This window comes from Quercus robur, chromosome 3 (assembly GCF_932294415.1).
Source record: "Quercus robur chromosome 3, dhQueRobu3.1, whole genome shotgun sequence".
NCBI lineage: Eukaryota > Viridiplantae > Streptophyta > Magnoliopsida > Fagales > Fagaceae > Quercus > Quercus robur.
In genome coordinates, this window is record NC_065536.1 from 25,647,811 (window position 1) to 25,664,035 (window position 16,225).

At 34.2% G+C, this 16,225-nt stretch overlaps 1 protein-coding gene across 2 annotated transcripts; it reads left to right on the forward strand.

Moving 5' to 3' along the window:
• The first annotated feature begins 6,641 nt into the window (after window positions 1-6,641).
• On the forward strand, window positions 6,642-13,728 carry LOC126717599 (protein EIN4). Of its 2 annotated transcripts, XM_050419424.1 has the most exons (3): window positions 6,642-7,107; window positions 7,491-9,396; window positions 12,866-13,728. In XM_050419424.1, the coding sequence occupies exons 2-3, from the start codon at window positions 7,660-7,662 to the stop codon at window positions 13,382-13,384; spliced, it is 2,256 nt and encodes a 751-aa protein (XP_050275381.1). In that variant the 5' UTR covers window positions 6,642-7,107; window positions 7,491-7,659; the 3' UTR covers window positions 13,385-13,728. The 2 variants fall into 2 exon arrangements, with proteins under 2 accessions (XP_050275381.1, XP_050275380.1); XM_050419423.1 differs by having other exon boundaries at window positions 6,642-9,396.
• The last annotated feature ends 2,497 nt before the right edge of the window (window positions 13,729-16,225 follow it).

Genomic DNA, 16,225 nt, shown 5'->3' on the forward strand with positions numbered 1-16,225 from the left:
CGTTTCAGAATTACGCAGTTTATATGAGAATAAAATTAATCAAATAAAGAATTTGAGCTTCAAAGTTATAAATAAATAAAAATCAAACACAGTTCGCCGGAATTAAAAAACAGAAAACCCTAATCCCTATTCTAAAATTGGATAACGCTATATAGCATATGCCGATTATAAAATATATCCTCTACTGGCAGGAATGTTGCCAATAACATGCATGCCATTTCCAATAACCCACATGAGAGGGTGTAATTATATATGTTAGCTAAAATAATGGATTATTTATTAAATTTGAAGTTTTCTCTTAAAATATGCACCATCTGAATCCTATTCCTAGTCCCTATGATTTACATATTTCTAGGCTATTGCCTATAGTTAGGCACTGTCTCACATAAAATTGAAATTTGGGTTTGGGAAACTTTGAATAATCTTAGTTTTTTTTTTTTTTTTTTTTTCTTCTTTTGGCCAGAGATCAAATCCAATGTTGGGTGGATTAGTCAGTTTGTCAGAATAATTAAATAGTTCTACAACGCGTAACCACTCATCTCTTGGATTCGAAAATGATATGGACTGTGCTCAAGATTGGTTTGAAGCAACAAACAATTATGTTAAAAAAATTTTAATGTTAAATTTATTATAAAAATTTGTAAGTTGCTATGATAATAATTTTTGTATCAATAGATTAATAAAATTGATAATAATTAAAACATAATTTTTTTTTTTTGACAAAACCTTTTAATTAGTTGATTTGACTAATCCAATCTGACCCATTTATATTATACACACAAAACATAAATAATTAAATATATGTCACATTGTCACTCCACAGAGTAACACCTATATGGATATCATCAGCACGTGCTCCACGTGGCCAGTGTAGCCCCGTTAACTTTCCCAAAGCAAAGCACCGTAGTATTGCCCACCTTATTCATCATCTACTATTACTAACCGCCACCCAGTGGCGACTCTAGGAAATTTTTTCAGGATGTTCCTTAAGAAGCATAAATTACACAATTTAATAATTTGTTATATTGTTGTTTCATTAATATAAAATTATTAATTGTTGTTTAGTCTAACATAATTTAATTTGTTTGTCTTTTATTTATAATATATTGGTTAATTAAATTATTAATTATTGTTTATTAGTTGCTTCCCTTAATTAATTATTGGTTAATTAAATTATTGTTTATTAGTTGCATTAGTACACATCCTATGTGCATTTACTTCCCCTAATTCAAATATTCCACTGGCCTCATGTGTCCATCCACCCCACACCACTCAACAGACAAGTCTCATGCCTCTAATAAAAAGTTTTCAATTTTAACTAAATAAGTTGTAATAAACCGTCAACAAGAATTGAACCAAAAAAATAAATGCACATACAAGGGAAAAAAAAAAAAAAAATCATTGTTGCACTATGTACACAACACAACACTACAATTCACTAACTTTATTATATCTCAACTCCCAATTAATTTCAGAGTTTCAAACAAACTCAATTTTTACTTAAAAAAAAAAAAAAAAAAAAAAAGACACTAACAGACAAACATAACTATTTACCATTAAAAAATCTGCTATTCATATAAGCACAAAAAGACCCAAAAAAAAAATACAAAATTCAACTCATAGAGCACAACACGTGGGAGGAATGGAGGATATCAATCCACCACTAGACTCTAGACGCTTCTACCACGTGTTGTGCTCAAACTCACTAGAGACTTAAACAATGACTTAAACTCACCAGCCTTGCCCCTAGACTTATATCAATCCACCACTAGACTCTCTCAAGACACCAAATTCAACTCAATACTCTCTCACTCTCTGTCTTTTGTATCAGACAGTTTAAGAAATTTTTTTTCTGTGCTCGTTGCTCACTTGCTCATGAGAGAGAGATACCAGATCTGGTGAGTTTGGGCTAGGGGCGGGGCTGGCGGCTCTGCTGCTACCATGCTACTGCTGCCTCTCCTTTCACTGCTTTACTTCAACCATCAGCCGCTAAGTCTCTTGGTTAGGCTTAGGGTTTTATTTGTTAGTTTGTGTTTTTTTTTTTTTTTAATCTTTGATGGAATGACAGATTAGTTTTGTTTTAAAATTTTGAAAGGCCGGGCTATTTGTTTTTGATAAAATTTGGTTGATTGGGTTAAATTTTCTTTAGCTTTACTATTTTTGTGATTTATGTTGTTGTGCTAAATTTTTTGGGCTTGCTAAATTTTCTTTTATAGATTAGATTCATAAATTCTTTTTTTTTTTTTGCTTGAAAGTAGAACAAATAATTTTTTTTTATTTATTTGAGGGTGTTCCTATTTTTTTTAGAGGATAAACAAATAAAAAAATTAATTATTATATATAAATTTTTTTTTTTTTTTTTCAGTTCAGGGTGTTCCTGGGAACACCCTGAGCTAAACGTGGCGTCGCCACTGCCGCCACCCTTCCTAATTCAGCAAAAAAAAAAAAAAAAAAAACCGCCACACTTCCTAACGGTCATTCCATAAGCAAATGTGTGTATTAAACACAAGGAGCAATGCCATAAACAATTTATTTTTCCCCCAATATGTTATAATTAAAAAAGAAATTGAGTTTTTCTTAACTTCAATTATAAATTATACTTTCTAATTTTGAAAAAGTTTTAATTTTTTTTAAATTATTAAAAGTGACGCCATGGAAATATATATTTTAGAGAATAACCTTTTTATAAAATTGTGTTTTGAAAATATAATTTTATCTAAAATTGTATTGATGTAACAAGAGCTCACAAGACAAGTGTTTGCTTATAAATCGTATTTCCAAAACATGACTTTAATTAACCTTGAAAAATTGTGTCTTGGAAACACAATTACAATGCAAAACAATACACAATAAAATTTCATAGTTTTCAATTCACTCTTTTAAATTTTATTTTTCCAAAAAACCCCAAGTTTCAATTCACTTCTTTAAATTTTATTTTATTTTCCTATTTAAGTTAACTTTAATGTACTTCCAATTTAGTCATTTCATCTCGCGTCTCGTTCCATCTAATCTCATTGTTACTACTTGTATTTTTCACTTCCTAAAAACACATTGTTTTAATAGATTTAATGTTGCGGATTGAATAGAAGGACTAGATTGAAAATGCATGAAAGTTAAAAATTAAAAAAATAATTGAAATTTTAAATATTGAACTAAAAATCTGTCAAAGTTAGAGCCTATAATTTGTAATTTCTAAATGAATATAAAGTGATTTTTCTTTGATTTTATTATTTGACTTATTTTTAAAAGTAAGGTTTACATAAAATTAGGGGTGTTCGCGGTGCGGTACGGTACGGTTTTGGGTCATTTTTAGCACCATACTTTGCGATGTGGTTTAGCTAAAACTATAATAGCACCGTACCTTATTTTTGTAGTCACATGTATGGTACGGTACGGTTTAGAGTTTAGCCAAAACCATAACTGCACTACACCTCATTTTTGCAGTCACATGTGCAGTGCAATATATAAGATACGATTTGAACGGTTTGAAGTTGGTATATTTTTCAAATTTTGGGTTTTTCTTACCCAATCCAAAACTAATTTTTTACTTTGTTTTGGGCCAAGTTTTAAACTATTGAGCTAGTTTTTCTTTATTTTGAGATAATTTTTTTAGTCAACACTCACTAAGGTTGTCAGTTTTTGAAAACTACGGTTATTAAACTATTAATAATATATTTAATATTAAAAATAAATAAATATATTAATATATAAAGAGAGTGCAATGTGATGCGGTTTGTGCGGTTTTCTTATTAAAAACTGCAAATTGCATTGCACTATGCTGTGCGGTGCGCTGCAGTGCACTGTTGTGCGGTACAGTTATACTATTTTGTGGGCAATTTTGGTGTGGTTTTTATGGTTTAATGAACACCCCTACATGAAATCATTTTAATGAACAAAGATTGAATTAAAAAGGAAATAGAAATTGACAAATGGACATACTGTATTGGTTGTTCCAAAATATATTTTCTTTAGAAAAGTCCAAAATTTTTAGGATATTCGAAAAGGATGAATTTAATTATTCAAAATAATTACTCTTATAACTACACTTCCCTCACATTTGGATCCAAAGGGCAGGATTTTTAATCTAGACCTATCCTGAAAGTGTCTTTTATTTATTTACTTTTGGGAGAAAGTATTGAAATAGTCTTAGTCTAAGATTTTGAAAACAAAAGAGTACACATAATTCAAGTAAGTTGGATCCTAAACCTGACAATACAGAGTATAGACTAAAACATATAAAGAGTGCTGCACTGTATTAAATATTCCATACGATTTTGATCATCTAAGGGTATGTTTGAATACTGCTTATTAATGAAAATTGAAAACTGAAAATACTGTACCAAAATAATTTTTAAATGTGTGAATAGTACCGTGGGACCCAATTTTAAAGAAAAATTTGTTGAAATTGTACTTGTGGGTCCCATGAACAGTGCATGGGACCCACAAAAAAAAGGTAGAATCAGTGCAATCCAAACATATACTAATTATAAAAAGATTAAAAAAAGACATAAAATAATACATAAGGCTCTTTTGGAAACACAAGGACATAATAAATAAAAATAAAAGTTAAAAAAGAATAAAGTAATTTTAATAAAATAATAAAGGCGTAAATGCATTTTTAGTCCCTATATTTTGCATTTTTTCCATTTTGTTCCCTACATTTTCATTTCACTACTTTTAGTCCCTAAATCAATTAACGCGTTCTATTTTGGTTCTTACCGTTACTCACTTAACAGAAATTGCTGATGTGGCAAACGAAGTTCACTGTTGGCACATTAAATGCTGACATGGCTAATAAAATAATATTAAAAATGTCACGTTAGCATAAAATAATAATTAAAAAAAGACACATTACCATGATTTTTAAAAATTAATTTATCAATTTTAACAAAATGAAAAATGAAAAAAAACAAAACAAAACAAAACAAAACAAAATTAGAACCCAAAATACACATGAATTCAAAGCTAGTTTCATCTTAAACATGAACAAGAAAGAACACAAACCCAAAAAATTCAGTCACAATAACACAAACCCAAAAAAAATAAATTTACTGACAAGAACATGATACTAACATAAACTTTTCTTGCATTTTCTTATACTTAGAACCAAACACAAATTACTAGCAAAAAATCCAACCAAACATCACCAAAACTAGCAAAAACATCCCCAATAACTCCACTGAAAAAAGGGAAAAAAAAATCTCAGTCCTTAAGATTTCCCCTCTCACGTCTCTACCTCTCCACAGAGAAACACTTAAATTTCCAGCAAAAAATACTCATGAAAAATCTATAGAAAAGCCACAAAAAAACCCATTGAAAAAACCAAAGAAAAATCCTAGACTAATCTCCAAAAATATCTCTATAAACTCATCAAATAACCCAAAAAATAAAACCTAAAGCCTCAACAAATTATTCCCAAAATTTCGCTACAAATCCAGCAACTATAGAACAGAAAACATAGCCTAAATGAACAAGGGCTTGCTCGCCATGGTCGATCTTCCACCACAAGGTCCGATTTGCCACCGCCACCATAAGGTCCGAAGACATCGCTGGGAAGAGCGAAGGGTCGGGTTCATCGCCAATCTTAGCCCCTCTCTCTTTAAACCCAAATTCAAACCACTGCCGATCTCAACCCCTCTCTCTCTACCCAAATCCAAACCACCACATCACAGCCTCTCTTTCTCTAAACCCAACCAAAAACTACAAAAAAAAAAATGAGAGAAAGCAAAGAGGGAGAAAGCGGAGTTTGAGTGTTTGACTCGAGAGAGAGAGAGGAAAATGAAAATGAGTTTGAGTTTTGTGTTTATTGATGATGTTGTGTTTGGTTGACAAGAAAATTCAAGAAAAATTGAGATAGTTACTACAATTTTTTTTTTCTTAATCTTTAAAACTGAAAAGAAAAAAAGGTTCTTCAATTTTTTTTTTTTATAATTTAAATTAGAATCACAAAATTAAAATTTATTTTTTTTAAAATTTTAAATTAAAATTCTGAAGTGGCATATTTTAAATACTAAATAATTTTTTAATATTATTTTATTGGCCACGTCAACATTTAATGTGCTAACATTGGAGTCTGTTTGCCACATCAGTAATTTTTGTTAAGTAAGTAACGGTAAAGACTAAAATGGAACGCGTTAATTAATTTAGGAACTAAAAGTGGTGAAATGAAAATATAGAGACCAAAATGGAAAAGATGCAAAATGTAGGGACTAAAACTCCAGTAATAAAATGAAGCACTTAACACACACACACACACACACACATATATATATATATATATATATAATACAACTTTATTTCGGCTCTGTTTAGGATTTGTTTATTTTACTGAAATTGAAATTTTTTTGCTAAAAATACTATAAGTAAAGGTAAAAGTTAGCTGAAATAATACAGTAAAATTTATAAACAATATTAAAAAGTATAGTGAAACTCATAAATAATATCAAAAATAAGTTAAATAGTAAAATAAATTTGTGATTTAATAAATAGCCAAACGTACACGTAGCAGTATTATAATATTATGGGGGGTATTGGTTCTCACGAGGAAGACAAGGGAATCAATGAAAGAGAACGTCTAGGTTCTCTTCATGTAAACTCTCTGGGCCCCACTCCCACCTTCTTAAACCCTTTCTCTCTCTCTCTCTCTCTCTCTCTCTAAAACTAGCTTTTCAGACACGGCTTTCTCACTGTTTTTCTCTCATTCTACCTAGTATTTTCCTATTTTTCTTTCTTGTTTGTGTCTACATTCACAATATGTTTTATTCTTTGGAAGCTGTAAAGGTTGAAGAGAGAGAGAGACAATAAAAGATTGGTTAGTTATAAGAATTGACAAACTCTATTGCTTCTTCTGTTTCTTCTTTTATTTATTCCTTATAATAGAAGCACATAGGGATATGTGATTTAAGAAGGATAGGATATAGTTGTGTTGGTTTTTTACTTTGTTTTCTTTGATATATAGTCCTCCATTTGCTTTGTACCTGGTTTTCTCTGTGAAGATTTTGCAACTGGGTTAAAGAAAGTGGTTGAGTTTGTCTAGTTTTTGAATTTGATTTGGTAATAAGTCAAAGTTTGAACTTTGAAGTTGGCTTTTGCCACAGGAGCTACAAGGTTAGTGCTTTTTTTAGATACCCTTTTTATTTGGAAACATTTTTGTTTCTGTTCTTTTTTTTTGTTTCTTTTTAGATATTTTTGATAGATTGAAGTTGGGTAGTTTTCAACTTTGATTCTTGATTGCTTGTTTGGTTATATGTGGTTTAACAGTAGGGAAAATGGAAATCTTTTTTATCATAAAACTCAAAAGGAAATATAAACTAGTAGTCTAGTATTAAAAATGTGAAAACCCAAGTTCGTAGGGAAACTACAGGTTCCGCATAAGTGGTTGTGTTAGATCTTTGGATCTATTAGATAGGTATTTAACTTTTTTGACAAAACTAGCTTAGTAAAATTCAGATAATAAAATGTGGCAGTTGAGTTTCTGTGATATGGATTAGGTTGGTTTTTCATTGAGGAGTTCTACTTTGGGGAGGGAATCAGAATTCAGAATTGGAGCATACTTCAAGGGCTATAGTCGAATGTATTCTATTGCAGTTTTTGTGATTCGGGGTTTGGGATGTGAGTACTTTTAGAAAATTGGATTAAACAAGCAACCATTTGGGAGCAATGTTAAGAGCATTAGCTCTTGGATTGTTCATTTCTTATATGATTTTCTCCGTTGCTGCCGATGATAATTGTAACTGCGACGAAGAGGGCTTGTGGAGCATACAAAGCATTTTAGAGTGCCAAAGAGTGAGTGATTTCTTGATTGCAGTGGCATATTTCTCAATCCCAATTGAGCTTCTTTACTTTATTAGCTGCTCAAACTTTCCATTTAAATGGGTACTCCTACAGTTTATAGCATTTATAGTCCTCTGTGGATTGACCCATTTGCTCAATGGATGGACTTATTATGGCCAACAACCATTCCAGTTGATGCTTTCCCTTACCATTGCCAAATTTCTCACTGCCTTGGTTTCATGTGCAACTGCAATTACTCTTTTGACTCTGATTCCTCTTCTTCTTAAAGTAAAAGTAAGGGAGCTTTTTTTGAGGCAAAATGTGATAGAATTAGATCAAGAGGTTGGAATGATGAAGAAACAGAAGGAAGCGAGTTTGCACGTACGAATGCTAACCAGAGAAATCAGAAAGTCACTTGATAAGCATACTATACTTTACACAACACTGGTTGAACTTTCCAAGACTTTGGATTTGCAAAATTGTGCAGTTTGGATGCCAAATGAGAATAGAACAGAGATGAATCTGACCCATGAGTTGAAGACAAGTTCTTCACGGAACTACTGCAGTTCTATCCCAATCAATGACCCGGATGTGTTAGAGATAAGAGGGAGCAAGGGAGTGAGGATTCTAAGGCCTGAGTCAGCACTAGGTGCTGCAAGCAGTGGTGGTTCTTGTGAGTCAGGGGCCGTGGCAGCAATTCGGATGCCGATGCTTCGAGTTTCAAATTTCAAAGGGGGGACACCAGAATTGGTGGAAACCAGTTATGCAGTACTGGTGTTGGTTCTTCCAGCAGCAAACAATAGAGTTTGGAGTTACCATGAAATGGAGATAGTGGATGTGGTTGCTGATCAGGTGGCTGTGGCTCTCTCTCATGCCGCAGTTCTTGAAGAATCTCAGGTAATGAGAGAGCAACTGGGTGAAAAAAACCGTGCATTGCAACAAGCTAAGAAGAATGCATTGATGGCAAGTCAGGCAAGAAACTCCTTTCAAAAGGTGATGAGTCATGGAATGAGGAGGCCAATGCATACAGTCCTGGGCCTACTCTCAATGTTTCAAGAGGATAACATGAGCTTCGAACAGAGGATTATGGTTGATACGATGGTGAAAACCAGCAATGTGCTCTCAACTTTGATAAATGATGTGATGGAAATTTCAGCAAATGATAATGGAAGGTTCCCTTTAGAGATGAGGCCTTTTGGGCTACATTCCATGATCAAGGAAGCTTCTTGTCTTGCAAAGTGCTTGTGTGTATATAAAGGCTTGGGTTTTGAGATTAATGTTCAGAGTTCTTTGCCTAATCAGGTGATAGGTGACGAGAGAAGGGCTTTTCAAGTGATTTTGCATATGGTTGGGTATCTACTGAATGTCTATGATGGGCAGGGCACTGTCATCTTTCGGGTTTTTCGGGATATTGATATTGAGGACAAGGATGATAAAATGTTGGGAATGTGGAGACCAACCATGCCAGGGGAGCATATTTATATAAAGTTTGAAATTGAGATTAGTGAGAAAGGTTCTCAATCAGATGGATCAATCTCAGCATTAAATTATGCTGGTAGAAGGCACAACAGCAATGAAGTTAAGGAGGGCCTGAGCTTCAGCATGTGCAAAAAGCTCGTGCAGGTGGGTTCTCTTATTGATTTGTCTATATTTTGTTTTATTTTTTTACTCTGCTTTATTGATTACTGCAATGCAAGTGATATCAACAAAACCAATTATAACTATTTCAATTCATTGCAATTTTTGTTTGGCACATAGAAAAATTGACCTATGATGGATCATTGTTGAATGCAATGAACCATTTCTTTCTGTGGGGGTTTCTTGTCATGTTCATATTTGATTGACAAACTTGTACCATCTCTAGTTCAGAATGTTGCATTTATTCCTCCAACCAATGTGGTAGCATGCTACATTTTCTAATTTTCTCTATTTCATGCCAATGATCCTTGGAGCAAATGGCATCTCATCAAAACCAACACCCCCCCCCCCCCCCCCCCCAACCCCACCCCACCCCCTGGTTCAAAAAAAAGTTAGGATTGAGGATGACATAGGTTCAATCCCATAAGAGTGCATGGGTTGTATATTGAACTGTTTTTTTATAAAAAATTTCTACTTCCATTAAGCTTTACAGGGGTGTTTCCCCCTATAGGTGTTTTTCTTGGGACGTCTTTTACCCCTATAGGTTTGAGTCTGGGATTGTGCACTTTTGTATGAAGTTTAGAGTAGTTCTTACTCTTCTATTCAAAACCCAAAGCGTATTGTTGGCTGTCAGATGGCCAAGATGTAAATTTACATTTTTTTCAGTGGGATTGCTTTTGTAATCCAGTACCCTGTTGTCCTTGTCATGATGTAAATTTACATTTTTTTCAGTGGGATTGCTTTTGTAATCCAGTACCCTGTTGTCCTTGTCATGCCTTGTGAATATATACGTAGGAAACATGGTGTTCTTTCAGTGGGATTTCTTTTGTAATCCAGTACCCTCGTCCCTGTTGTGCCTAGTGAATATTTACGTAGGAAACATGGTGTTCTTTCTAAGATATGATAGGAATGATTATCTCAATTTCAAGAATGTCCGTAATGGAGAAAGTTGATTCTCCAATGCTACGACTACTCACATGCATTACTATGTTCCAACCTCCATTTTGTTTTTTAGTTATGGAGGTTCTTAGTGGTATTCCATCAAGAACTATGGAAGATAGGCAATCATCCGGTTTTCAGGTGGGAGCTAATAATAATAATAGTGTGATGATGGTCTCCTGCTCGCCTTTTGCTATAAAGACCAGTCCTTTTCAATTGAGATATATTCCCTGAGTTTTTCTTTTGCTTCGAAGCTATATTAGGTAGGAACATTAATTAAGAGTAAGTTGGTACCCATGGGGGAGGTTGATGTTGTGGAGGAAGTGGATGTGTTGGGGGCTATTTATCCATAACTTATCTAAGATTTTTACAGGGCCATCTTTTGAGGCTCACATGCTGTGTGACTCTATTATTAAGAGAATGGAAAGGACATTGGCAAGTTGGAAGAAATATGCTTGTAAAATGAGAAAAGCCAGGTAAGAGTACTTTATATAATCTTCCTATCTACTTCCTTTCCCTTTTACCATTCCTATTTATACAGCTAAAACATTGGAGAAGCTAAAAATATTACGAATGGTTGGGACTGGTTTTCTGGTTTTAATAAGGGTGAGGACATTAGGAGGATCCATTTTTGGCATTATGTATGGTGTGGTGAGGTTGCCTTAAAAGACCTTTTCATGATCTGTGTTCCATGTTGAGGATAAGAATGCTATGGTAGATTATTCCTTGGTCATTTTGGAGGAAGGAGTAGTTCAAGCTTGGAATTTAAGAATTGTGTGTGCTTTTCAAGATTGGGAATTAGAATTGGTGGATTCCTTCCTTGAATTGTTTTATTCCAATCTCCCATCATACAGAGCGGCTGCTGATAAGAGGTTTTGGAGGTTAAATTGAGACAATGATTTTAATGGTTAGCTATTTTCGGTTTAATGCTATTTTTTTATTTCCCTTGGAAGAGTATTTGGGGTGCTAAGGTACCACGGAAGGTTGTGGCCTAATTTTTTATTGGACATCTGCCTTAGGAAAGATTTTGATGGTAGATAATCATATTAAAAGGAGCATTATTATAGCAGATTGGTGTTGCATGTGTAGATTTAGTGGTGAGACAATTGATCACTTGTTAAGATATGACTGTTAAAATGCTCTGCCCCCTAGGCAAAATTGTCAGGGAAATTTGAATAGAGGTCATGGCTCTCCTAATTAAGTTGGCCCTAGGGACTTTAGGGATGCCAATGAAAGAGTGGTAGGCAGTATCAGGGTCAAAGCACCTTCTTTTGACGGTTGCCTAGATCCAAAAGCCTTCATTGATTGGTTATGAGAATGGACAGTGCTAGGCTTGTAAGAAAAATATACCATTGTGCCTAAACTATGAGTTGGAATACGTGAACCATGTGTAGTCGTCTTAATACAGCATGTTCGAAAGTCAGGTATAATACTTATCACTGAGAAGGAAGATTTCCCACAATTTGATGAAGAGAAAGTTCAACAAGAGAGCAAAGAATTAGGGGTTTATATATTGTGAAAAATGCGTTTGATGCATCTGCTACTCAACCCTTGTTGATTTTATCCACTTGTTGATTTTATTATTCTAGACAAATTTAATGAAATGGTGGAACAAAAATGTTCTTTGTTCTTAGTGTCACCAAAGGTGATTCAAGAGTTGGTGCAACTATCAAGTGTAAGAGTTCTTATCCTTAGACACTTCAAAAGTTGAGGTTGAGTTTTCTTTAACAAGGGAGAATGATGTAGGGAGTACAGAAACAGTTTTGTTTTATTTAAGTTTAGGAGTCAGTTGTATTTTTATTATTAGTCTATTGGATTTTATTTCAGGTCTCATTATTAGTTTATTAGTATTTTATTTAATTTCCTAGATTAAGGTTATATTTATAATTCAATAATTTTGTTTTGCCCAAGATAATTAGGATTAAGGCTTAATTGTAATAGTCTATATAAGAAAGCTATTGTACTCTTTGGAGAAAAGTTGATGAATAAAATTGTAATCGTAAATTTCCTAGTGGCTTAGTGTTGACTCCCTCCAACCCTAACTGTTGATTCTTAGATTATGTTTGGTTCTTATTCCAAACAAGCCTACGTATTGATTCCTAAGTTTATTTTATTTAATTTGTGCTGCATCACTTATACATTTTCACTTGTTAAAACTATGATTGAACAATTTATAGAGGCAACGTCCTATTGGCAAAGCCAATGACTTACCTGATCTGTGTGATGTGCATGTTACATGGGTCCAGGGTTTAACCAGGTAAAAAGATATGATGCTATGTACAGTCTACGAGGTTCCCTGTCTTTAAAAAAAAAAAAAATAAAGAAAAAGAAAACTATGATGGAATATCATTGCCTTTCCTCTTTTTTTATTTTTATTTTTTTATTTATTTATTTTTATGTAACTGTGATGCATTAGCGTTTGCGTTGCTTTGGACGAAAGATTATAATATTTGTAACTTTCATGTTAAGAGTAGTTTTATTAACTTCTGAATTTTCTATGGAAATATATCTGCAGATGATGCAAGGTAATATATGGATATCGACGAACTTGTTGGGTTTTGCACAAAGCATGACACTTGTTCTTAGGTTCCAAACCCGACCATCTTTTGGAAGAGCCATATTTGCTCATGGAAGTTCTTCAGAGCCAAATTCCAACTCGCAGTTTAAAGGCCTTAAGGTCATACTAGCTGATGATGATGATTTAAACAGGACTGTGACAAAGAAACTGCTTGAGAAGCTAGGCTGTCATGTTACTGCAGTTTCGTCTGGGTTTGAATGCCTGAGTGCCCTTAGTGCTGCTGAAAATTCTTTCCAAATTGTTCTTTTGGATCTTCATATGCCTGAGATGGATGGGTTCGAAGTAGCATTAAGAATCCGAAAATTACGCAGCCAGAATTGGCCATTAATTATAGCCCTAACAGCAAGTGCTGAGGAACATGTGTTAGAGAGATGCCTACAGATTGGAATAAGTGGAGTTATTCGAAAACCTGTCCTCTTGCAAGGAATGGCAGATGAGCTTCGAAGAGTCCTGTAACATGCTGGTGAGGGGTTGTGATGTAGTGTGAATTTTCTAGCCCTTAGATTTTTTCAAATATTTTTTGTGGTCTTTGAAATACCACTTGGAGAAGTCAAATTTAGTAGTACTCTTGATATCATACAAATTGTAGCTGTTATTTCTTGCTAACCATTTCCATGATTGAGTTATATCACTGGAACTTGGTAGAATGAATAGCCTTACTTGATGTTAGAACAAGGATAATTTACAGGTCCATCTGATAGTGAAAGCAACTTTAATCATAACTCACAGAACTGAATCCTATAAGACTAACTGAAAGTTTTTGATCTATTAGCCATGTTTTGCAAATGTCTCTCTTTATTTTACAATAATATGTCCGAGCACTGTTCTTCTTGCACCTTCCTTTTTCTTTTAAATAAAAATAAATAAATAAAAACCGAGCAGCAGGATTGTGCACAACTCAATTCCATAAGCGACTATGTTTTGGGGCCCGAGAGATGAATGGAAGACAGCTTTCAAGACACATCATGGATTATTTGAATGGCTTGTTATTCTATATGGTTTGACAAATGCACCTAGCACTTTCATGAGAGATGACACCAATGTTGCAACCACTATTAGGGGTTTGTGTTGTGGTGTATTTTGATGATATTTTGGTGTATAGTCACTGTTTGGAGGGTCGATGGGTGCATTTATAGCTTGTGCTCGATATTTTGAAGAGTGAAAAGTTTTACGCTAGCATGAAAAAGTGTAGATTTGGGATGGATCAAGTGGTGCTCATGGGGTATGTTGTCTTCCAAAGGAGTGTTCATGGATAAAAGTAGGGTTAAGGCAATTGTTGATTGACCTACACCTTCTAGAGTGCATAAGGTGAGGAGTTTCCATTGTCTTGCTACATTCTATAGAAGGTTTATTAGCAATTCCAGCACTGTTACAGCTCTTCTCACCGATTTTCTCATGCAAAAGTCCTTTGTTTGGACTGATGAAGTCCAAGAAAGCTTCCAACTATTGAAGAGGAAGTTAACCGAAGCCTGTATTCTTGCCTTGCCCAATTTTGACAAGATATAATTGTAATGCATCAGGAGTGGGAATTGGTGGTGTCCTTAACCAAGAAAGACAACCCATAGCATTCTTTAGTGAGAAATTAAATAAAGCAAAACTTAGATATTCTACCTATGACAAGGAATTCTATGCTATTTTTCAAGCCATCAAGTTACTATTTGGCCTAGAAAGAGTTTATTCTGCATACTGATCTTGAGGCTTTGAAATATCTCAATAGCCAATCTAATGTGAACAAGAGGCATGCAAAGTGTGTAAGCTTTTTGCAATAATTCACTTTCTCATTAAAACATTGGTTTGGTATTCTTAACAAAGTGGCTAATGGGTTAAGTAGAAGGACTAATTTCTTAGTGGAAATGCAAGCTAAGGTCCCTGATTTAAAATTTTCAAGGAGAATTACCAAGATGACCCACATTTTGGTAATCTATGCCAACAATTGCAGCAGAGATAGCAACCTGCCAAATCTAACTTTTGGCTGAAGGATGGATTTCTTTTCAAAGAGCTGAAATTATGTGTGCCTAAATGTTTTCTAAGAGAGCTGATGATTGTTGAACAACATAATTTGAGGCATTTTGGCAAATCAAAGACCCTAGAATCCCTTAAACAAGACTACTTTTGGCTGGGAATGACTAAAGATGTAAAGCGGCACGTTTAAAGGTGTCAAGTTTGTCAAAAAAGAAAGGGTACAACCACTAATGCAGGTATATATTTGTCTCTTCCAGTGCCTAATAAACCATGAGAATGTATTTGTATGAATTTTGTTTTTTGGCCTTCCACCTACACACCAAAAGAGTGATTCAATCATGGTGGTAGTGCATTGTTTCTCCATGATGGCTCACTTTATCCCATGCAAGAAGACCTCGGATGCTTCTAATGTGGCTGTTTTATTTTTCAAAGAAGTCTACAAGCTTCGTGGTGTATTCCTCTTTATTATTTTAGATAAAGACGCTAAATTTCTTGCTCATTTTTGGTGAACTCTACGGTAGAAGATAGGTGCTAAATTGAGCTCTAGCATTTCTTTCCACCCTCAAATGAATGGTCAAACCAAAGTTGTCAACCGGGGTCTTGGAAATCTCTTGAGATGCTTGATTGGTGAAAATCAAAGGAATTGGGAAAGTATCCTTCTCTTGGCTAAATTTGCTTACAACTCTTCTCTTAATTGGACTATTAACACATCTTCTTTTGAAGTTGTGTATGGGAATAAACTTTTAAGTATCTTAGATTTAGCACCCTTGCCACTTTCTAAAAAGAAGAATGTAAGAGCAACAAAAATGACAGATTTTATGCAATCTGTCCATGCACAAGTCAAGGAGAGAATTGAATATTCCAATGCAAACTACAAGATTGCTATTGATATTCATTGAAGGAGACTAATTTTCAGGGAAGGAGACCTTGAATGGGTGATTGTGACTAAGGAAAGGTGTCCTCATGGCTCCTATTCCAAGTTGTGAGCAAGGAAAGTAGGTACATGCAAAGTGTTGACTAAAATCAATGACAATGCCTACACAATCTAACTACCCCCTCATTTAAACATTTTTAATGCCTTCAATGTGAAGCACTTGAAGCCTTATTTTCTGGCTGAAACTTGAGGGAAAGTTTCCTTTATGGAGGGGAGTATGAAGTAGCCACCCTCTACCCTTAGGCTAGCCAACCAACCCCCCTTCTACTCTTAGACTGACAACCAACCACTGTCTACAAGCCAGCTACTTTTTCTAACCTCTTAGGGCAGCTAGCCAGCCCCTTATTTTGACTTCTTAGATTTGTCATATATTCTCATTAATTTCAACTTTGACTTATGTT

What these genes read in the sequence shown, in the direction of transcription:
- LOC126717599 (XM_050419423.1), top strand. Translation starts at nt 7,660, where the DNA reads ATGTTAAGAGCATTAGCTCTTGGATTGTTCATTTCTTATATGATTTTC. An exon ending in TGTGCAAAAAGCTCGTGCAG is followed by an intron (nt 9,397 to 12,865) that starts GTGGGTTCTCTT and finishes ATATATCTGCAG; the next exon opens with ATGATGCAAGGTAATATATG.